At 38.4% G+C, this 23,921-nt stretch overlaps 1 protein-coding gene across 1 annotated transcript in view; it reads left to right on the top strand.

Moving 5' to 3' along the window:
• Positions 1-23,921, top strand: part of LOC110459939 (opioid growth factor receptor-like protein 1) — a 32,403-nt gene extending 8,482 nt beyond the window's left edge. The window contains exons 5-7 of the mRNA XM_021512466.1: positions 4,716-4,782; positions 8,098-8,246; positions 21,525-23,921. Of these exons, the coding sequence (XP_021368141.1) occupies positions 4,716-4,782; positions 8,098-8,246; positions 21,525-22,134 (826 nt within the window). The 3' untranslated portion in view covers positions 22,135-23,921. The remainder of the gene's footprint in view (positions 1-4,715; positions 4,783-8,097; positions 8,247-21,524) is intronic.

Here is a 23,921-nt window from a genome sequence, read left to right as displayed (position 1 = left end):
GAGACATTACTATACTGCCTGACTGAGACATTACTATACTGCCTGACTGAGACATTACTATACTGCCTGACTGAGACATTACTATACTGCCTGACTGAGACATTACTATACTGCCTGACTGAGACATTACTATACTGCCTGACTGAGACATTACTATACTGCCTGACTGAGACATTACTATACTGCCTGACTGAGACATTACTATACTGCCTGACTGAGACATTACTATACTGCCTGACTGAGACATTACTATACTGCCTGACTGAGACATTACTATACTGCCTGACTGAGACATTACTATACTGCCTGACTGAGACATTACTATACTGCCTGACTGAGACATTACTATACTGCCTGACTGAGACATTACTATACTGCCTGACTGAGACATTACTATACTGCCTGACTGAGACATTACTATACTGCCTGACTGAGACATTACTATACTGCCTGACTGAGACATTACTATACTGCCTGACTGAGACATTACTATACTGCCTGACTGAGACATTACTATACTGCCTGACTGAGACATTACTATACTGCCTGACTGAGACATTACTATACTGCCTGACTGAGACATTACTATACTGCCTGACTGAGACATTACTATACTGCCTGACTGAGACATTACTATACTGCCTGACTGAGACATTACTATACTGCCTGACTGAGACATTACTATACTGCCTGACTGAGACATTACTATACTGCCTGACTGAGACATTACTATACTGCCTGACTGAGACATTACTATACTGCCTGACTGAGACATTACTATACTGCCTGACTGAGACATTACTATACTGCCTGACTGAGACATTACTATACTGCCTGACTGAGACATTACTATACTGCCTGACTGAGACATTACTATACTGCCTGACTGAGACATTACTATACTGCCTGACTGAGACATTACTATACTGCCTGACTGAGACATTACTATACTGCCTGACTGAGACATTACTATACTGCCTGACTGAGACATTACTATACTGCCTGACTGAGACATTACTATACTGCCTGACTGAGACATTACTATACTGCCTGACTGAGACATTACTATACTGCCTGACTGAGACATTACTATACTGCCTGACTGAGACATTACTATACTGCCTGACTGAGACATTACTATACTGCCTGACTGAGACATTACTATACTGCCTGACTGAGACATTACTATACTGCCTGACTGAGACATTACTATACTGCCTGACTGAGACATTACTATACTGCCTGACTGAGACATTACTATACTGCCTGACTGAGACATTACTATACTGCCTGACTGAGACATTACTATACTGCCTGACTGAGACATTACTATACTGCCTGACTGAGACATTACTATACTGCCTGACTGAGACATTACTATACTGCCTGACTGAGACATTACTATACTGCCTGACTGAGACATTACTATACTGCCTGACTGAGACATTACTATACTGCCTGACTGAGACATTACTATACTGCCTGACTGAGACATTACTATACTGCCTGACTGAGACATTACTATACTGCCTGACTGAGACATTACTATACTGCCTGACTGAGACATTACTATACTGCCTGACTGAGACATTACTATACTGCCTGACTGAGACATTACTATACTGCCTGACTGAGACATTACTATACTGCCTGACTGAGACATTACTATACTGCCTGACTGAGACATTACTATACTGCCTGACTGAGACATTACTATACTGCCTGACTGAGACATTACTATACTGCCTGACTGAGACATTACTATACTGCCTGACTGAGACATTACTATACTGCCTGACTGAGACATTACTATACTGCCTGACTGAGACATTACTATACTGCCTGACTGAGACATTACTATACTGCCTGACTGAGACATTACTATACTGCCTGACTGAGACATTACTATACTGCCTGACTGAGACATTACTATACTGCCTGACTGAGACATTACTATACTGCCTGACTGAGACATTACTATACTGCCTGACTGAGACATTACTATACTGCCTGACTGAGACATTACTATACTGCCTGACTGAGACATTACTATACTGCCTGACTGAGACATTACTATACTGCCTGACTGAGACATTACTATACTGCCTGACTGAGACATTACTATACTGCCTGACTGAGACATTACTATACTGCCTGACTGAGACATTACTATACTGCCTGACTGAGACATTACTATACTGCCTGACTGAGACATTACTATACTGCCTGACTGAGACATTACTATACTGCCTGACTGAGACATTACTATACTGCCTGACTGAGACATTACTATACTGCCTGACTGAGACATTACTATACTGCCTGACTGAGACATTACTATACTGCCTGACTGAGACATTACTATACTGCCTGACTGAGACATTACTATACTGCCTGACTGAGACATTACTATACTGCCTGACTGAGACATTACTATACTGCCTGACTGAGACATTACTATACTGCCTGACTGAGACATTACTATACTGCCTGACTGAGACATTACTATACTGCCTGACTGAGACATTACTATACTGCCTGACTGAGACATTACTATACTGCCTGACTGAGACATTACTATACTGCCTGACTGAGACATTACTATACTGCCTGACTGAGACATTACTATACTGCCTGACTGAGACATTACTATACTGCCTGACTGAGACATTACTATACTGCCTGACTGAGACATTACTATACTGCCTGACTGAGACATTACTATACTGCCTGACTGAGACATTACTATACTGCCTGACTGAGACATTACTATACTGCCTGACTGAGACATTACTATACTGCCTGACTGAGACATTACTATACTGCCTGACTGAGACATTACTATACTGCCTGACTGAGACATTACTATACTGCCTGACTGAGACATTACTATACTGCCTGACTGAGACATTACTATACTGCCTGACTGAGACATTACTATACTGCCTGACTGAGACATTACTATACTGCCTGACTGAGACATTACTATACTGCCTGACTGAGACATTACTATACTGCCTGACTGAGACATTACTATACTGCCTGACTGAGACATTACTATACTGCCTGACTGAGACATTACTATACTGCCTGACTGAGACATTACTATACTGCCTGACTGAGACATTACTATACTGCCTGACTGAGACATTACTATACTGCCTGACTGAGACATTACTATACTGCCTGACTGAGACATTACTATACTGCCTGACTGAGACATTACTATACTGCCTGACTGAGACATTACTATACTGCCTGACTGAGACATTACTATACTGCCTGACTGAGACATTACTATACTGCCTGACTGAGACATTACTATACTGCCTGACTGAGACATTACTATACTGCCTGACTGAGACATTACTATACTGCCTGACTGAGACATTACTATACTGCCTGACTGAGACATTACTATACTGCCTGACTGAGACATTACTATACTGCCTGACTGAGACATTACTATACTGCCTGACTGAGACATTACTATACTGCCTGACTGAGACATTACTATACTGCCTGACTGAGACATTACTATACTGCCTGACTGAGACATTACTATACTGCCTGACTGAGACATTACTATACTGCCTGACTGAGACATTACTATACTGCCTGACTGAGACATTACTATACTGCCTGACTGAGACATTACTATACTGCCTGACTGAGACATTACTATACTGCCTGACTGAGACATTACTATACTGCCTGACTGAGACATTACTATACTGCCTGACTGAGACATTACTATACTGCCTGACTGAGACATTACTATACTGCCTGACTGAGACATTACTATACTGCCTGACTGAGACATTACTATACTGCCTGACTGAGACATTACTATACTGCCTGACTGAGACATTACTATACTGCCTGACTGAGACATTACTATACTGCCTGACTGAGACATTACTATACTGCCTGACTGAGACATTACTATACTGCCTGACTGAGACATTACTATACTGCCTGACTGAGACATTACTATACTGCCTGACTGAGACATTACTATACTGCCTGACTGAGACATTACTATACTGCCTGACTGAGACATTACTATACTGCCTGACTGAGACATTACTATACTGCCTGACTGAGACATTACTATACTGCCTGACTGAGACATTACTATACTGCCTGACTGAGACATTACTATACTGCCTGACTGAGACATTACTATACTGTCTGACTGAGACATTACTATACTGCCTGACAGGGACATTACTATACTGCCTGACTGAGACATTTCTATGCTGCCTGACTGAGACATTACTATACTGCTTGACTGATACATTACTATACTGCCTGCCTGATACATTACTATACTGCCTGACTGAGACATTTCTATACTGCCTGACTGAGACATTACTATACTGCCTGACAGGGACATTACTATACTGCCTGACTGAGACATTTCTATGCTGCCTGACTGAGACATTNGGACTTGAATATACTGGCTACCTGGGACATTTATATACTGCTTTATATATTACTTTAACTGTCTGAGTCTTTCTTGTGTGAAACTTTCGAAATTTTGAATCAGAGTGTCTGTGCTATCAACTCCAGTGTAAGACATAGTTTTATGAGATATATATACCTCTCATTGTTTTACCAGAGCTTAAATTGTTTGAGTAGGACTTAATTCTTGGTTGTTTAAGTTTAAGTACATGGGAAGGGAAGTAACTCTAGTTTATGTTTGCTCTTAGGTTGTTTCCCATCAGAGAGTCTGGTATGAACTTTTATTCACAAGAACTACAACTCCATGAAATTGAGGTAGGTGTAAGTCTGCTGATATACTACAGCAGACACATATGTGACTATTTTGTTCTTACAGACATGTAATACAGAATATAGTGGTAAAATCTAGTGGTCAGGGGTTAACTTTTAAAGCAAGTAATTAGGAATCTTTTTAGTCAGAAATCTACTTAGTCTGGAACTGCCATGTTAAAAGAGCTGGTGTCTTATTCAGTCAGGAATGCAGCTAATAGTTATCTTATTAGTTAGTATAACCTAGTCAATTAGTCAGGAATCTTTAAGTCAAGACCCTCTTTTAATTAGTCTTGCACCAACTTTGCTAGGAACATCTTTGTTTAGTCTGGAGCCTAATTAATTAGTTTGGAACTCTTTAGTTAGTCTGGAACCTAGTTTGTTAGAAAACTATTTAGTAAGTCTGGAACCTAGTTTGTTAGGAAACTCTTTAGTAAGTCTGGAACNGCTGCCTGACTGAGAAATTACTATACTGCCTGACTGAGACATTACTATACTGCCTGACTGAGACATTACTATACTGCCTGACTGAGACATTACTATACTGCCTGACTGAGACATTACTATACTGGCTGCCTGGGACTTGAATATACTGGCTACCTGGGACATTTATATACTGCTTTATATATTACTTTAACTGTCTGAGTCTTTCTTGTGTGAAACTTTCGAAATTTTGAATCAGAGTGTCTGTGCTATCAACTCCAGTGTAAGACATAGTTTTATGAGATATATATACCTCTCATTGTTTTACCAGAGCTTAAATTGTTTGAGTAGGACTTAATTCTTGGTTGTTTAAGTTTAAGTACATGGGAAGGGAAGTAACTCTAGTTTATGTTTGCTCTTAGGTTGTTTCCCATCAGAGAGTCTGGTATGAACTTTTATTCACAAGAACTACAACTCCATGAAATTGAGGTAGGTGTAAGTCTGCTGATATACTACAGCAGACACATATGTGACTATTTTGTTCTTACAGACATGTAATACAGAATATAGTGGTAAAATCTAGTGGTCAGGGGTTAACTTTTAAAGCAAGTAATTAGGAATCTTTTTAGTCAGAAATCTACTTAGTCTGGAACTGCCATGTTAAAAGAGCTGGTGTCTTATTCAGTCAGGAATGCAGCTAATAGTTATCTTATTAGTTAGTATAACCTAGTCAATTAGTCAGGAATCTTTAAGTCAAGACCCTCTTTTAATTAGTCTTGCACCAACTTTGCTAGGAACATCTTTGTTTAGTCTGGAGCCTAATTAATTAGTTTGGAACTCTTTAGTTAGTCTGGAACCTAGTTTGTTAGAAAACTATTTAGTAAGTCTGGAACCTAGTTTGTTAGGAAACTCTTTAGTAAGTCTGGAACCTAGTTTGTTAGGAAACTCTTCAGTAAGTCTGAAACCTACTTTGTTAGGAAACTCTTCAGTTAGTCTGGAACCTAGTTTGTTAGGAAACTCTTTAGTAAGTCTGGAACCTAGTTTGTTAGGAAACTCTTTAGTAAGTCTGGAACCTCCTAGTGTGTTAGGAAACTCTTTAGTAAGTCTGGGTCCTAGTTTGTTAGGAACTCTTGAGTTAGTCTGGAACCTAGTTTGTTAGGAAACTATTCAGTTAGTCTGGAACCAAGTTTGTTAGGAAACTCTTTAGTAAGTCTGGAACCTAGTTTGTTAGGAAACTCTTTAGTTAGTCTGGAACCTAGTTTGTTATGAAGCTCTTTAGTGAGTCTGGAACCTAGTTTGTTAGGAAGCTCTTTAATGAGTCTGGAACCTAGTTTGTTAGGAAGCTCTTCAGTAAGTCTGGAACCTAGTATGCTAGGAAGCTCTTCAGTTAGTCTGGAATCTATAGTTTGTTAGGAAACTCTTCAGTTCGTCTGGAACTTAGTTTGTTAGGAAACTCTTCAGTTAGCCTGGAACCTAGTTTGTTAGGAAGCTCTACAGTTAGCCTGGAACCTAGTTTGTTGGGAAACTCTTCAGTTAGCCTGGAACCTAGTTTGTTAGGAAACTCTACAGTTAGCCTGGAACCTAGTTTGTTGGGAAACTCTTCAGTTAGCCTGGAACCTAGTTTGTTAGAAAACTCTTCAGTTAGCCTTAAACCTAGTTTGTTAGGAAGCTCTTTAGAGAGTCTGGAACCTAGTTTGTTAGGAAACTCTTCAGTAAGTCTGGAACCTAGTTTGTTAGGAAGCTCTTTAGTGAGTCTGGAACATTCTATGTTAGTTGAAAATCACTAGATGGTCTGGAACCTCCTGAAATAGTTAAGATTCTACTTGTTAGCCAGGAACCTTGTAAGTTAGTCAGGGACCTAGCCTGTTATTCAGGAAGTGCTTTAGTTAGTTTGAAACTGCCTTTGGTAGTTAGAACCTCCTCAGATAGTCTGGAACATCCATAGTTAGTCTGAAACCTTGTAAGTTATGACAGGAACCTTGGGACTAGTTAGTTAGGAACCTCCTTAGTTAGGAACCTCCTTTATCAAAAACATCTTTAGTAAGAAACCTCTTAAGTGGGGAACCTCCTTAGTCAGAAACCTTCTTATTCAGAAACCTCCTTATTGAGAAATTTCATTAGTCAGAAAATTCCTTAATTAGGAACTGCTCTAGTCATTGCTTATGGAGTCAGAAATCTCATTTGTTAGTAAGGAACCTCCTTAATCAGAAACCTCCAAATGACATTTTGGTTTACAGAAAAAATGGTGTGAAAAACAACACAAATGAATGAAATTAGAAAAATACAAGATCACAGATAGACGTGGATAGAGAAATTATTTCTAATAGTTTTTGTTTCTGTACCAAAATTGAATACTCAAATCCAGTTTATAAATTTCATTTACACAGGTACACCAAAACTGTAACACTCTAGGACTCTTTCATAGGTTACACAATTTTTGACTCAAAAGGGAGGATAAACTAGCTCCCTGTCGAGAGCCCCCTGTGGAGAGCTCCCTGTGGAGAGCTCCCTGTGGAGAGCTCCCTGTGGAGAGCTCAGTGGTTTACATTTTATTTACCTTGCTGTTACAATTATTTCAAGACAGCATATTTGAACCTTGTGATTGCTGCAATATGATTAGTGCACCAACTAGTACTGTTCATTAATATATGTATTATAAATACAAGTAATACTCATGAAATCAGATGGAGTGTTTTGCCATATTCTATATTCATTTTGCCGCTGTTTATATTGAAATTGAAAGGTTTTTATTCAAAAGGTGATCCACCAAATCACCAAAACATCAAAAAAACAATTTCAGCAGAAAGAATTCATTATCAATTCTTCAAAGTCATAGATTAGTTTGTATATAAATAAATGAATGGACGAGGTTTTCAGACATATTGTTTTAATAATCAGAAAATGAAGGAAGATAAGAAAGCCCTGGCTCGTGTGCTGAAGTCGTACAGGTTGATGCTGGACTTCTATGGTATGGAGCTGGAGAATGAGGAAACAGGACAAATTAAACGTGGTGAACACTGGAGGTCACAGTTCCGTAATCTCAACAGGTAACTATAGCAAACACACTTACCACAGGTAACTATAGCAACTACACTTACCATAGGTTACTATAGCAACTACACTTACCACAGGTTACTATAGCAAACACACTTACCACAGGTTACTATAGCAAACACACTTACCACAGATTACTATAGCAAACCCACTTACCACAGGTTACTATAGCAAACACACTCACCACAGGTTACTATAGCAACTACACTTACCATAGGTTACTATAGCAAACACACTTACCACAGGTAAATATAGCAAACACACTTATGACAAGTTACTATAGCAAACACGCTTACCACAGGTTACTATAGCAAACACACTTACCACAGGTAAATATAGCAAACACGCTTACCACAGGTTACTATAGCAAACACACTTACCACAGGTTACTATAGCAAACCCACTTACCAAAGGTTACTATAGCAAACCCACTTACCACAGGTTACTATAGCAAACCCACTTACCACAGGTTACTACATGTATAGCAAACACACTTATCACAGGTTACTATAGCATAACACTTACCACAGGTAAATATAGCAAACACACTTACCACAGGTTACTATAGCAAAACACTTACCACAGGTAAATATAGCAAACACACCTACCACAGGTAAATATAGCAAACACACTTACCACAGGTTACTATAGCAAACACACTTACCGCAGGTAAATATAGCAAACACACTTACTGCAGGTTACTATGACAAATACACTTACCACAGAAAAATATAGCAAATACACTTACAACAGGTAAATATAGCAAATACACTTACCACAGGTAAATATAACAAACACTTACCACATTCATGTAACTATAGCAAACACACTTACCACAGGTAAATACAACAAATATACTTACCACAGGTGAATATAGCAAATATACTTACCACAGGTAACTATAGCAAACACACTTACCACAGGTAAATATAGCAAACACACTTACCACAGGTTAATATAGCAGACTCACTGAGGCGTAGAATTTCTCAGGCTTATGTTTTATAGAAAATACATTGACTTCTGTTTTTGGAGAAAATCATTTTTTTCTTCACTGTCCTAATTGTCTCCTAAGGAATGTTTCTAAAATGAAACTTTATCAAATGGGAATGGTAAGTCTGTAATTCCAGAGGTAAAGGTCCAATCTCTGTAACAGAACTTCCATTTTAATGGTTATATCCCTTCTGTTACAGCAAATAAATTGGAGCAAATGTATCAGTTAAAAAAATTGAATGTCCAGCTATTCCTCAAAAAAATGTATGGATGCGGTTGATGGAAAATCACATGAAATTGTTTTTAAAACTTTCATAAAATTTCTGAATTATAGAGTGTTACCCAATCATAGCACTGGTGTACCTTCCACTTGGATCATTACAACATTCCCTAAGGAATAAGAGTTGCCTCCCTTCAAACACTGTTGAAGTTATAATGGTTTTGAGAAAAGTGGTATGTACAACATCAATTCATAAGCATAATACTCTTTATTGGGCAGACTTTCTGTTTACTGAGAACAGATTTCCTACAGTTTGGTCATTTCAATGACACCTATGTGGGGCAGTCCAGTCGTCAGGTACTGGTTGGTCGGTGGTTTTTCCCCGGGAACTCCGGCTTTCCTCCACCATAAAAACCTGGCAAGTCCTTAAATGACCATAGCTGTTAATACGACGTAAAACACAAACAAACCAAACCAAACCAAATCATTTCAATGTGCCAAATGGCAGTAGGTAGTAATTTCCCTTACACCATGGAATGAGTATGGATGGTGTAGGGGTTTCGCCGGTAGATCTTGACATGAACAAATGTGGAAATTGTAGGTTTCAATAGTTGTCTTATCTAGACATGAACGAGTAACAGCTAGGTAAGGGATACATGGCTGTTTAATGAAGATTTAATTTATATACATCCAGAGCTTTGTGAATATTCTATCATTATTAAGACATCAAGCTAATAATAGGTCTTGAATGACTGGGAACTTCTATATTTCACATAGAGATCTGTTTTGTCAGTATTTAGTATACCATTGTCATGCATCGCCCGTCTGATCATGCACAGACAGTTGTTGTTTGACTTCTCCTCAGAAACTGTTTGTGAGATTTTGATTAATCTTTGAGGTAATCATCAGCCTGAAGTGGGAATCAGAAGATATACTTAAGAAGTTGCTGACCCCCAACGGGGATGAGGGGGAGGGTCATATGAGGTCATGGAGTACAAAACATTTGAATGACATCTCCTCTGAAATTAACAAGTGAATTTTCAACATCATTCCTAAGATGTTGAGGATTCAAATTTATACTCCGGAAGGGGTTTACCCGCTAGGTGGGCTCGGGGGCTGGTTAATTTATAATGATAAGTGAATAGCCTTCAAACGCTATCTCCAGTGAACATTTCTGTTAGATTTAAACGAAACTTTCGTGAAATCTTTCTTTGGTCATTATGACCCACATTAGGGGACACTCATTTCCCCTTTGGGTTTTTATTCATTCCAAGTTAGATCTTATTAAACATTATGTGTATCATTCTAATTTGAATTCACTCAGGTTACAATTAAGGTCCATGAGCCTGTTGTTTGAAAGCTCAGCTGTCTTTATGTACTACTGGTGTGGTATTGGTGAGGGAATATTCTTAATGATCCAGGGAGCTGTCTTTATGTACTACTGGTGTGGTATTGCTGAGGGAATATTCTTAATGATCCAGGGAGCTGTTGCCTTCAGACTCATGAAATCGGACAGTTATTACATCATGTAACTGGACATTTAAAAAAAAATTATCATACACAATTTAGCAATCATTTAAGTCTCATGCTCCTTTAAAAAACACCTGAATAGTAAATTTGAATTTTAAGTGTTTGTTGACATGGCTTTAGATATGGCCTGTGTGGTAGTACATTGTTGATCTACCTGTAATCTTGATTACGTACCTGTACAGGTAAATAGGTTTTACTGCCCTACCACGGCAGTATCTACATCCGCGTACCTACAACAAACCTCACAAACTGATAGAGATATTTTTAAAATCAACTTTGTGCAAAGTCCAAATAAATTAAGGAATTTACGGCCGCTGTTGTAATGGACAAATTGTTTTATACAATTGATTTTGTAAGCCACTTTAACCCCTGTGTAAGCCATACTGGTGCTTTTTTCACCTGTTAAGATAGCACAGCTTTCAAAATGACTCCCGGATAGGCAGTAGAAAGATTGGCTTCCATACAAACGCTAATCTGACCTGGACTGACACAGCGTTAAATCACTATTGCGTACATCAATATTTTAGGATAATATCTCTTTTATGATGGACATTTGTGAAATATTTTCACAGCAGGTGTTAAGAACGTATGATTTTATGATAATTTGTGATAAGAAGATGATTATAAAAATCAAATCTAAATTCTGCAGGCTTGTGAACATTCCTGTAGTGTGGAAAAGCTGCTTGTCATGTATTGATACCTGTTATTACTAAATATCAGCTGGTATCATCCTAGTCTGTTGTAGAGTAAAAGACTCTGTCAGGGGATATCTGTCGTGTATCAATACCTGATGTTACCAAATTTCACCTGTGATCGTCCTAGTCTGTTGTAGAGTAAAAGAGCTCTCAGTCAGGGGCTCTATGTCGTGTATCGATACCTGATGTTACCAAATTTCACCTGTGATCGTCCTAGTCTGTTGTAGAGTATAAAAGGGCTCTCAGCCAGGGGCTCTATGTCGTGTATCGATACCTGATGTTACCAAATTTCACCTGTGATCATCCTAGTCTGTTGTAGAGTATAAAAGGGCTCTCAGCCAGGGGCTCTATGTCACATATCAATATGTGTTTTACATTTTTGATGTACAGCCTCTCAATAAACCTACCAACTCAAAATGTTGCTATCAAATGAAAACATTGAGACTTGTTGAATGTGAATATCTTCCATTCTGAGTTTGAGTCTTTCCATCTTACTGTTAGAGAGATTTGGTAATCAATCAGATTTGGATGTCCATTTCAAATTTTGACTGAAATTCTTGACTAATTTCAGAAAAAGTAAAACAGGTGATATATATTATCTCAGAAAGATAAAATCAAATGTTTCTTGTTGTGTATACTTTATACAAGGAATGAAACGCACCCTGAAATACTCATCCTAGTGGTGAACCGTACCATATAGTGTCATTACGACCACCACCAGCTACGGTAAGGTTCACCGTGGTATAACACGATATGTGCCGTTTCTACTACAATTTCATTAAGATGACAGCTAGTACAGCAATTCACAGTTGCTCCTGTATTTCCAAGGTGTGGCGCGGTTACACTACCACTATAGTATGGCGGTGCTACGTTCGCTGTACGTTTGCTGTACGGCAGTGACGGCAGGATTAAGCTTGGTCACAGTTCCGGGTCAGGGTGCTATAAATAGGGGACAAAATCTGTTCCACTTCGCATGATACTTCAGTCTTGGAAATGGTCACATCATAGACGTTAATTGTCATCAACAACAAAAGAAACAGATCGACCTCCTACTCCTCAGTGAGAACAGTTGGGTGATATTATCTTTGTTTGGGAAGGGGAGCTAACTCCTGGGTGGCCTCGACTCACTCCAACTGTTCAGAGGCTTCTTGAGGTGAAGGCTGTGGTGATGAATCACCTTCAGCAGAGGGAAAAGAACTTGGCTGGGCCTTCTTCTTACCAGCTAGCTGCTGTCTTCTTGGCAAATCTACATGGAGGCATGGTGACGCTGTGAAGTGGTTTGAGACTTGCCTCTGCTTTGGTCATTGGTAGAAAACTGATTTGGATCCAGAAAATTAGTCCCAATATATAGCCAACGGGGCATCACGTGACAACCTGTAGTGTTACTAGTGTTACCCTGGTGCAACTGGGGATGACTTAGCGCCACCTAAGCAAAACATAGCATAACCTTGGAAAACCAGGACAGACCGGGTACAGGGTATAACGTGGCCAATACCTTGACAGTGAAATATCTGTGTACAAGTAAAATACTCTTGTATCGTCCGACATATTTGTGTACAAGTAAAATACTCTTGTATTGTCTGAAATATCTGTGTACAAGTAAAATACTCTTGTATCGGCCAACATATTTGTGTACAAGTAAAATACTCTTGTATTGTCCGACATATTTGTGTACAAGTAAAATACTCTTGTATCTTCCGACATATTTGTGTACAAGTAAAATACTCTTGTATTGTCCGACAAATTTGTGTATAAGTAAAATACTCTTGTACCGTCCAACAAATTTTGTGTACAAGTAAAATACTCTTGTATTGTCCGACATATCTGTGTACAAGTAAAATACTCTTGTACTGTCAGACAAATTTGTGCACAAGTAAAATACTCTTGTATCATCCGACATATCTGTGTACAAGTAAAATGCTCTTGTATCGTCCAACATATTTGTGTACAAGTAAAATACTCTTGTACTAGTTGTCCCTATTTGTGTACAAGTAAAATACTCTTGTACCGTCTAACATATTTGTGTATAAGTAAAATACTCTTGTACTGTCTGAAATATCTGTGTACAAGTAAAATACTCTTGTATCGTCCGACATATTTGTGTACAATTAAAATACTCTTGTACCGTCCGACAAATTTGTGTATAAGTAAAATACTCTTGTACCGTCCAACAAATTTTGTGTACAAGTAAAATACTCTTGTATTGTCCGACATATCTGTGTACAAGTAAAATACTCTTGTACTGTCAGACAAATTTGTGCACAAGTCAAATACTCTTGTATCGTCCGACATATCTGTGTACAAGTAAAATGCTCTTGTATCGTCAAACATATTTGTGTACAAGTAAAATACTCTTGTGTCGTCCAACATATTTGTGTACAAGTAAATACTCTTGTACTGTCTGACATATTTGTGTACAAGTAAAATACTCTTATATCGTCCTACATATTTGTGTACAAGTAAAATACTCTTGTACCGTCCGAACCTGCTGTTAAGTCTTTGTTGTACTTTGGAGACATGCCAATAATATTGTGTCTTGCCAAAACTTCAAAAATTGAGATTGATGAAGTGTATGGATGTGTTTTACTGCAGTGATCTTTCCCTTGCACCGTAAGGAGGTAAGAGTTACGTCAGATTGCAACATTCTTAAGATTGCACCGAAAGTAAATGTGGCCGGTATGACCCACTGCATTTAAGTGGCCATGCACCCCTTTTAAGGATGTTTTGAGTGTTTGCACACTCCAGCATTGTTATATCATTAACAAGTCATTATTTCCTCAGAACCTTAGCCTGATTGTGGGGTTGAATGCCGTAGAGACAAGCAACAATTCCAAAACTTTCACTGGACATTCCTCAAGGTGACCTCTAATCAGATAACCGGGTGGAAAAGGCTCTTTAATGTTCTTTAATAAAACTTATACAAACAAACATTCTCATGATCTGCAGGAGTTGACACAATCCTGAACCTCGAAATGCCGCTGTCGTAAGGCAGAGGATTAATAAATTTGGGTATGGGTTACTGTAGAGCCTGAAGTATACTGTGGAACATTGTCACCAAAGAGTGACATATCCCAGGGTCCAGGCTGGCCGTATATCACATAGACACATACGTACACACCATGGCTTAACAACTTTCTGATTGTATCCTAACAGTTTGATTGACCTTAGAAGATACAGGTCATTAATACTTGGCATCCTGTGTCTATGTGGACAGATTGTGTTACTTTGTCTTTGACAATGACACCTAGTGGGGTTTACTTGTTTTATACCATCAAATATTGATGAAAAATTTACTTAACTAATGATGTACTATTAACTTTTTGATCGTTTTGTGAGATTGAGAGGTGAATGTCCTAAAGTACATGGTTTTGTGAGATTGAGAGGTGAATGTCCTAAAGTACATGGTTTTGTGAGATTGAGAGGTGAATGTCCTAAAGTACATGGTTTTGTGAGATTGAGAGGTGAATGTCCTAAAGTACATGGTTTTGTGAGATTGAGAGGTGAATGTCCTAAAGTACATGGTTTTGTGAGATTGAGAGGTGAATGTCCTAAAGTACATGGTTTTGTGAGATTGAGAGGTGAATGTCCTAAAGTACATGGTTTTGTGAGATTGAGAGGTGAATGTCCTAAAGTACATGGTTTTGTGAGATTGAGAGGGGAATGTCCTAAAGTACATTGTTTTGTAAGATTGAGAGGTGAATGTCCTATATAGTACATGGTTTTGTGAGATTGAGAGATGAATGTCCTATATAGTACATGGTTTTGTGAGATTGAGAGGTGAAGGTCCTAAAGTACAGGGTTTTGTGAGATTGAGAGGTGAAAGTCCTATAGTACATTGTCTTGTGAGATTGAGAGGTGAATGTCCTAAAGTACATTGTTTTGTGAGTTGTAGAGGTGAAAGTCCTATAGTACATTGTCTTGTGAGATTGAGATGAGAATGTCCTAAAGTACATTGTATTGTGAGATTGAGATGAGAATGTCCTATAGTACATTGTCTTGTGAGATTGAGAGGTGAATGTCCTATAGTACATTGTCTTGTGAGATTGAGAGGTGAATGCCTATAGTACATGGGTTTAGGAGATAGAGAGGTGAATGTCCTAAAGTACATTGTTTTGTGAGATAGAGAGGTGAATGTCCTCATATAGTACATTGTTTTGTGAGATTGAGAGGTGAAAGTCCTAAAGTACATGGTCTTGTGAGATTGAGAGGTGAATGTCCTATACACAGTAGTACATGGTTTTGGGAGATCTAGAGGTGATCATGTATGTCCCGTATAAAATGGTTTTGTCAGGTCAAAAAGGTAAATGGCTTTCAAATGTACATGGTATGATGTAGAGATCAATGTCCCATAGAGCTACATGGTTTTTGTGCATGTTTTTCATCTGTGGTGTAGATATGCACGCATTTCAATTTGTCACTTATAACACAAGGACAAAAATATTTATAGCATGTTAATGTAATCACTTTCGATAGAGACTCCAATATTCACAGCATGGCACCTTCAGTCTCGAATTTACGATGCAAACCATGCCAGTTTGGGATGTTAAATTGAAATGAAAAGCTATAGATCTACACAGAACAAAGATTCCAGTCACATTCTTGCTTGTTTAAAGCAAATAGATCGTCAATTTTATCAATTTGATAAAAAGGCAATTGACACCTGGATGATAGAGGGTATTTAATATATGTAAGCTAAGGAAAATCAACAGCTGTTTTTGTCAGGCTTACGTTTCCTGATAGGGTTTAGAGATAGCATTCTTAAACCATTTTTCAATATCGAGAGATTTCACATAGTGTTATGGGAGGAATGGTTAGGAAACACTTCATAAAAGTTGTGTTTGTCACTTATTATTCATTTTTTCGACAACTTTTGAAACTGTTTTTAACAATTAAATTTGACAGTTATATAACATGTGAGATAAAAGTATTTAGTGAATTTAAAAGTAAGTGCTCTTAATTGTGTTTGAACATCTTTTAAATATTTAGGCTAAAATTGTGTTCGAACATCTTTAAATATTTAGGCTAACAAATATAAACTTTATGAAGAGCATGCTATCATTTGTATCCTGATTATTGCCATTTCCTGTTTTAATTATGGTTTCAGCTCTCAACAACTTGATAGTCATTTTTCGATCACCATTTGGAATTATGGTACTAAAATTGAAATTATAATGAATTGGGGTATTTGCACCCAGCAACCCTACCCCACCCCCTCACTTCTCACAGAGCTGGGTGACCCCGCCCCCTCACAGAGCTGGGTGACCCCGCCCCCTCACAGAGCTGGGTGACGCCGCCCCCTCACAGAGCTGGGTGACCCCGCCCCCTCACAGAGCTGGATGACACTTCCCACAAGTGTTTACCTCAAGCCACTCTTGTCTGTACATTCTGAGGTTTAAAATAGACGAAATATCTATCCAAATAGAGTGTGTTTGAAATATAAAACATGAAATAGTGAGTCATGTTTTGCAGTGTTTTGTAACATCTTTGTGTAACTGCCTCGTCATTGTGGGAAGAATGCTTGCTGACCTGTGGTGTGACATGTGTTTTAGAGAACAGTTTCTCATCGAACTACAAAATAATAAATTCAGCATAAAGCTCTTTCCACAGGGTTTTCATGCAGCGTAAACTAAACTTTGGTTTCACCTAGCCAAAATAATTGGATAGACATATATATTGCTCATTTTGGCATGGTGCTCAAGGAATATGTCCAATCTCTGTATACATTTTCTATTATGTACCGGTATATTTTTTAATTAAATAAGAGAATACGTTGTGCTTCCATGTTCAATTTTCTGTCGTTTTCACTTTATAAAGATGCATTAGATCCAGGTACCCAACACTGTTCCTTACTGTCGTGATATTCTGATATGTTACCGTAAACCCATACCTCGATCCCCAGGCGTGTACAGGGGACTTCAGTGCTCAACCCATAACCCTTTAATATCTCAGCAGGGGCAAATATGAAGTAACTGATTTAAAAATCAGTGTCCTTTAAAGGGGCCCCTGATCCCAACGGTCAAACGTTAGAGAAGGTGGCGATGTGTCGCTGTCACATATCACATACCTAGCATAGAGGACCAAAGTCTGGTTCCGTCAATCGCTCAGATTTACAAAAGTCATGCAGCAAAAATTTCATTTGTTGATAGGCTGAACCTTAGAGAGAGTAAAGGATTAAGATAAAATGTATTTTTATAGGTGATAAAAAGGTATTACAAGTCATATATACTGTTAAACCTCGTTATCTCCTGATTGTCATAGAATAGGAGATATTGGAGAGGACTTAGATATACAAAAATTGACATTGAAATACAGGGAAAGTTGGTCTTTCAATCATGTTTGTAATTAAAGGCTTAGTTAACTGTTTATTTAGGAATTCAAATTTCAATGTGTTCATACAAATACTTTTTTGAAAGATCTGTTTTTCAAATTCTCAGTGACTAAGATGTTTAGGAATATCAAATCTCCCAATTTCTTAATAAATAGTAAAATAGTGGTTGTTAGATTGAATACAGAAATTTGAATATAGATTTTTTTTTTGGATTAACAAGAATTAAAGGGACAATGATAATTATTTTTCATAACCAGTCTGGAACTGTCCGAGTATGAGAGTAGACAGATTCTACTGTAGTATAAAATCCTGCATTTAAACACCGACAGGTCACTGGTGTAGACAACAACATTGTCCTTATGGACAGGTAGTCTTATATACAGGTTGCCAATATAAATATTAGTGATAGCTATATACAGGTGGTCTCAATGGCAGGTAGGGCTGTCGTTATATACCGCTGTGTTGTGTGATGAGAGCTGGCATATTGTAGATGAGAGTACACTGACCTGTGTTGTGTGACATGTGATTTGTGTGTTGAGTGTTGTGTGACCTATGTGTAGTGTTGTGTGATTTGTGTGTTGAGTGTTGTGTGACCTATGTGTAGTGTTGTGTGATTTGTGTGTTGAGTGTTGTGTGACCTATGTGTAGTGTTGTGTGATTTGTGTGTTGAGTGTTGTGTGACCTATGTGTAGTGTTGTGTGATTTGTGTGTTGAGTGTTGTGTGACCTATGTGTAGTGTTGTGTGATTTGTGTGTTGAGTGTTGTGTGACCTATGTGTAGTGTTGTGTGATTTGTGTGTTGAGTGTTGTGTGACCTATGTGTAGTGTTGTGTGATTTGTGTGTTGAGTGTTGTGTGACCTATGTGTAGTGTTGTGTGATTTGTGTGTTGAGTGTTGTGTGACCTATGTGTAGTGTTGTGTGATTTGTGTGTTGAGTGTTGACATGATGTTGTTAATTTTACACTGACCTGAGTTGTCTGACTTGTGTGTTGTGTGACCTATGTGTAGTGTTGTGTGACTTATGAGTTGAGGGTTGACATGATGTTGTTTTTAAGTTAGCACTGACTTTTGTTGTGTTGTGTGACTTGTGTTGTGTGACTTGTGTTGTGCAACTTGTGTCGTGTGACTTGTGTTGTGTGACTTGTGTTGAGTGTTTAGTGATATTGTTGATAAGTCAACAGTTACTTGTGTTGTGTTGTATGACTTGTGATGTGTTGTGTGACTTGTGTTGTGTGACTTGTGTTGTGTTGTGTGACTTGTGTTGTGTGACTTGTGTTGTGTTGAGTGTTGTGTTGAGTGATATTGTTGATAAGTCAACACTTACTTGTGTTGTGTTATATGACTTGTGTTGTGTTGTATGACTTGTGTTGTGTTGTGTGACTTGTGTTGTGTGACTTGTGTTGTGTTGTGTGACTTGTGTTGTGTGACTTGTGTTGTGTTGAGTGTTGATGCAATATTGTTGATAAGTCTACATTTACTTGTGTTGTGTTGTGTGACTTGTGTTGTGTTGTGTGACTTGTGTTGTGTTGTGTGACTTGTGTTGTGTTGTATGACTTGTGTTGTGTTGAGTGTTGATGCAATATTGTTGATAAGTCTACATTTACTTGTGGTATGTGACTTGTGTTATGTTTTGAGACATGGCATGGCTGTTGTGTAAGAGTTTAGCTTGTAGGGTAATACAACATTAAAGTTGAAAGAATGTTGACTCTTCTCAAGAGCATATCTGCCAAATATTTCCCATATATGTTTATCTAAGAGTTTATGTGTCTGCACATTGTTGCAAACATGCACTACAACATTCCACCAGGGGAGGATTACATAGACTTGTATATGGAGGCAGGGTCGCAGCAGGTTTACAGGTGTATAGCAACTTGAGTGGTTTACGCATTTTTATTTTTTATTTTATAAACACTGTCAAATTCAAGAGTTTTATGGTAATCGGGGAAATATTTTATGAATCCTGATTTAAAGTCCTCCGAGTGATTTGGTGTTAGCCGTGGACGGATGAGTAGATCCTCTGTAATCCGATTTCAAGTGAAGTAGTGATCAATATCACTGGATACAGGTTTTTTACGACCAATACAAGTAATTATAAACAAACAGTGTAAGATATAAGCAAATGAGACTGGGCAGATTCCAAAGTCAAGTTCACGACCTCCGGGTTAAAATGTTTACATCAGGACTCTTTATAGGCACCAAAAACTTTCAACTTTGGGTATTCTGTCCAAGGTCAAGGTCACAACATTTGGTGACAATTCTCAGGGATTCTAACCATGGTCTAGGTCACAACTCTCAGGGGTTCTACCCATGATCAAGGTTACAGCTGTCAGGGGTTCTACCAATGGTCAAGGTCACAACTCTCAGGGATTCTACTAATGGTCTAGGTCACAACTCTCAGGGATTCTACCCATGGTCTAGGTCACTACTATCAGGGATTCTACCCATGGTTTAGGTCACTACTCTCGGGGATTCTACACATGGTCTAGGTCACAACTCTCAGGCACTCTACCCATGGTCAAGGTCACAACTCTAAGGGAGTTTACCCATGGTCAAGGTCACATCTCTTAAGGACTCCACCCATGGTCTAGGTCACAACTCTCAGGGATTCTACCCATGGTGTAGGTCACAACTCTCAGGGATTCCACCCATGGTCTAGGTCACAACTCTCAGGGATTCTACCCATGGTGTAGGTCACAACTCTCAGGGATTCCACCCATGGTCTAGGTCACAACTCTCAGGGATTCTACCCATGGTCAAGGTCACAATTCTAAGGGATTCTACCCATGGTCAATGTCACAACTCTAAGGGAGTTTACCCATGGTCAAGGTCACAACTCTTAGGGATTCTACCCATGATCAAGGTCACAACTCTCAGGGAGTTTACCCATGGTCAAGGTCACAACTCTTAGGGATTCTACCCATGGTCAAGGTCACAACTCTCAGGGATTCTACCCATGGTCTAGGTCACAACTCTCAGGGATTCTACACATGGTCTAGGTTGCAACTCTCAGGGATTCTACACATGGTCTAGGTTGCAACTCTCAGGGATTCTAACCATGGTCTAGGTCACAACTCCTAGGGATTCTACCCATGGTCAAGGTCACAACTCTCAGGGATTCTACCCATGGTCAAGGTCGCAACTCTCAGGGGTTCTACCCATGGTCAAGGTCACAACTCTCAGGGATTCTACCCATAGTCTAGTTCACTACCAGCAGGGTAAAACAATGTACTTCTTGTCTCTGTATAGCCACTAACACTCACAACTCCATGGATTATATATACCATTGGCCAGGGGTAGGGAATACTGGCTGTTGGACACTCTATCCTTTTGAAGTTTTAAAATATTTAAGCAATCATTACCTGAATCACATCCACATATTTTTATTATTTATTACTCTGGAAATCCCTACACACAACTCCTTCCCCCTCTTGATCTGCTCTTCAGGAACATGTTTGAGTGAATGACTGAAGTTGTATTATTGACATTGGTGTTTTTTTTGTATTCTTTAGATCATTTCATAATTATCTGCGGATCACTCGGATTCTCAAGTCCCTAGGGGAGTTTGGATATGAATATCTGAAGCGACCATTCGTGGAATTTGTCCTGCAAGAGGCCTTGGAGACAGGCGAGCTATCTAATGTCCTGGAGAGTTGCGTAAACTACTGGATAGGAACGCTTAAGGACGATGGTGTACGCGCACAACTATTGGATTACATTAGAAAAGTTGAGAGTGGGCTTGGTGAGCAAGATACACCTGAGGCAGATGAATCGGTGATGGAGGAGGATGAAGGTAGAGGGGCACAATCCCACGGAAAAGATAGCACGTCAAGAACTTCTAAGGGTGAATCGAATTGGAATGATTCTAGAGCAAACACAAATAAATCCCCAGATGTAGATGTTGAGTTTAGTGACGATTCCCACGAGGGGGAAATGTTGGCAAAAGCAGATTTGCTTGAATCAGCTGATCGTAATGTGGACACTGGGAGTAGTGTATGTGACACCAATGTGAAGGGTGGTCCAGAGGAGGTTCAAATGGAGGTAGGGGACAGCAGTACAGGGGAGTCGAACACACAACCACAGACAGCTGAAACACAGCCGCTCAGTCTCAGCCAGGTGTGAATCTCTTATGGGACAGACCAACTCATATCACGTGTTACCAAACTTTTATATTAGCGAGACTTTAATGATTTATAAGCTAGAATAAGTTTAATGGGTAAATCATGTGATAACTAAAGTGTGATGAGCACATCATGTGGCAGTTACCAAAACATTCATATTCCATGTCTTTACTAAAAGTCTGGTTGCATTTCAGAATCCTTCAAATATGACATTCAAATAAGCATTATTCATATTATTATTTTGAATATAAAAAAGAGCACCTTAAGGAGGGGTTCAAAGTTCAACAGAATCTATAATTTGTATTTAACATCAAGACTTACGTTTTAGAACTTTCAGGACTTCAACTTGTATAAGGATGTGTAGAGGAGTCTTGTATAATTAAGAGATCAAGGTTCAACACAGACTTAGATGAGGATGTTGGAAAACTCTTTTACATAATAATGAAACCAAAGCTGTTCATATTGTATTTCTAGTGGATGAGGATGTGGAAAAAATAGTTTGCTTAATATTGAAACCAAACCTGTTCATATTGTATTTCTAGTGGATTTGATTTAGTTTCAAGTTCAAACATGAGTTAATCTTTTACTTACAAATGATTAAGTGGGCATTACAAGGAACAACGTGCCTGTTGTTATCCTAAAAGTTATCCTAAAATATTGATAATATGCCCAATTCGAAATTTGGCCAACTGGCAGCAATTTGGAACAAGCCTAGGATTCCTAGCAGACAAAAACTCTTGAAAATAAGCTGGCTTTGAAAATTGTCATTAGTTATTAAACAATTGTAATATAAAAAATATGTAAATTGCGTGTATTTAGACAAAATATAAATTTAACAAAAACAGCAGTATACAACTTGATTAGGTAAATTTAGGAACAAACTGTATTAATTTGATATTATACTTATATGTAAATAAAAACAATATCACAATCAGTGACCAAGTAGTTTTATGTTTCAATTATGTATTTCATATATAAAACCAACCAACTACTGGTCTAAATGGCATCAAAAATAGGATAGATGTTAAAAAAAGCCTTATTTGAAAATGAGCCTATTTCATTACTAAAAAGGAAGTTATGGCTTATAAAGATTACAGGTTATGTTGTATTTACCTTGTGTGTCTGTTCTAATGTTAGAACTCACATTCACCTAAAATATATAATAAGGGGAACAATACAGGCACCATGGACCTCTTGTTGAAATATAGTTGACTTTTATTCGCAACTTTAAAGAAAATCTTTAAATTACTTAATCATTAATACATAGGTAATATCTAGTTGACAGAATTCATTGAGAATCAATATTAAGAGTTTAAAGTTAACGGTGTATCTGTTGATGTAAACCATATTAATGTAGTAGGACGCAAAGGAATAGTGATAAAGATAGTGCCGTCGCTGGGGCTCGAACCCGCAACCCTTGGCTCTCCAACCCGATGCTCTACCGCTGCTCTAAAAGGAAATTCCCCACACCTGACGTTTTACATTAAATATAAAAATGTTTTGGGAGTTACCTCCCTTCTGATTATAACCGCTTCGTATCCTAATTAATTAATGGTAGTGGCTTAGCAAATTGAACAGTAGCTTGACAAAAATTCTACTAAGCCATAGAAGTAATGTCCCGTGCTCTGGGAACTCCTTTTAGTCTGATTATTAACAAGTATACCGTAACAGTTTTATTTGCTAATTATAAGATTAAAAGGCCCTTAAACGAGTATCTGAGGACAACACGCTACGTGTATAATGTTCCGTCGGACTAAAATTTTCAAGATTTGTTTTTCTTTTTTTTCT

Source organism: Mizuhopecten yessoensis, unplaced genomic scaffold (assembly GCF_002113885.1).
Source record: "Mizuhopecten yessoensis strain PY_sf001 unplaced genomic scaffold, ASM211388v2 scaffold10275, whole genome shotgun sequence".
NCBI classification, from domain to species: domain Eukaryota; kingdom Metazoa; phylum Mollusca; class Bivalvia; order Pectinida; family Pectinidae; genus Mizuhopecten; species Mizuhopecten yessoensis.
The sequence above is the reverse complement of the archived record's forward strand: the minus strand, read 5'-3'. Positions and strand labels throughout refer to the sequence as shown.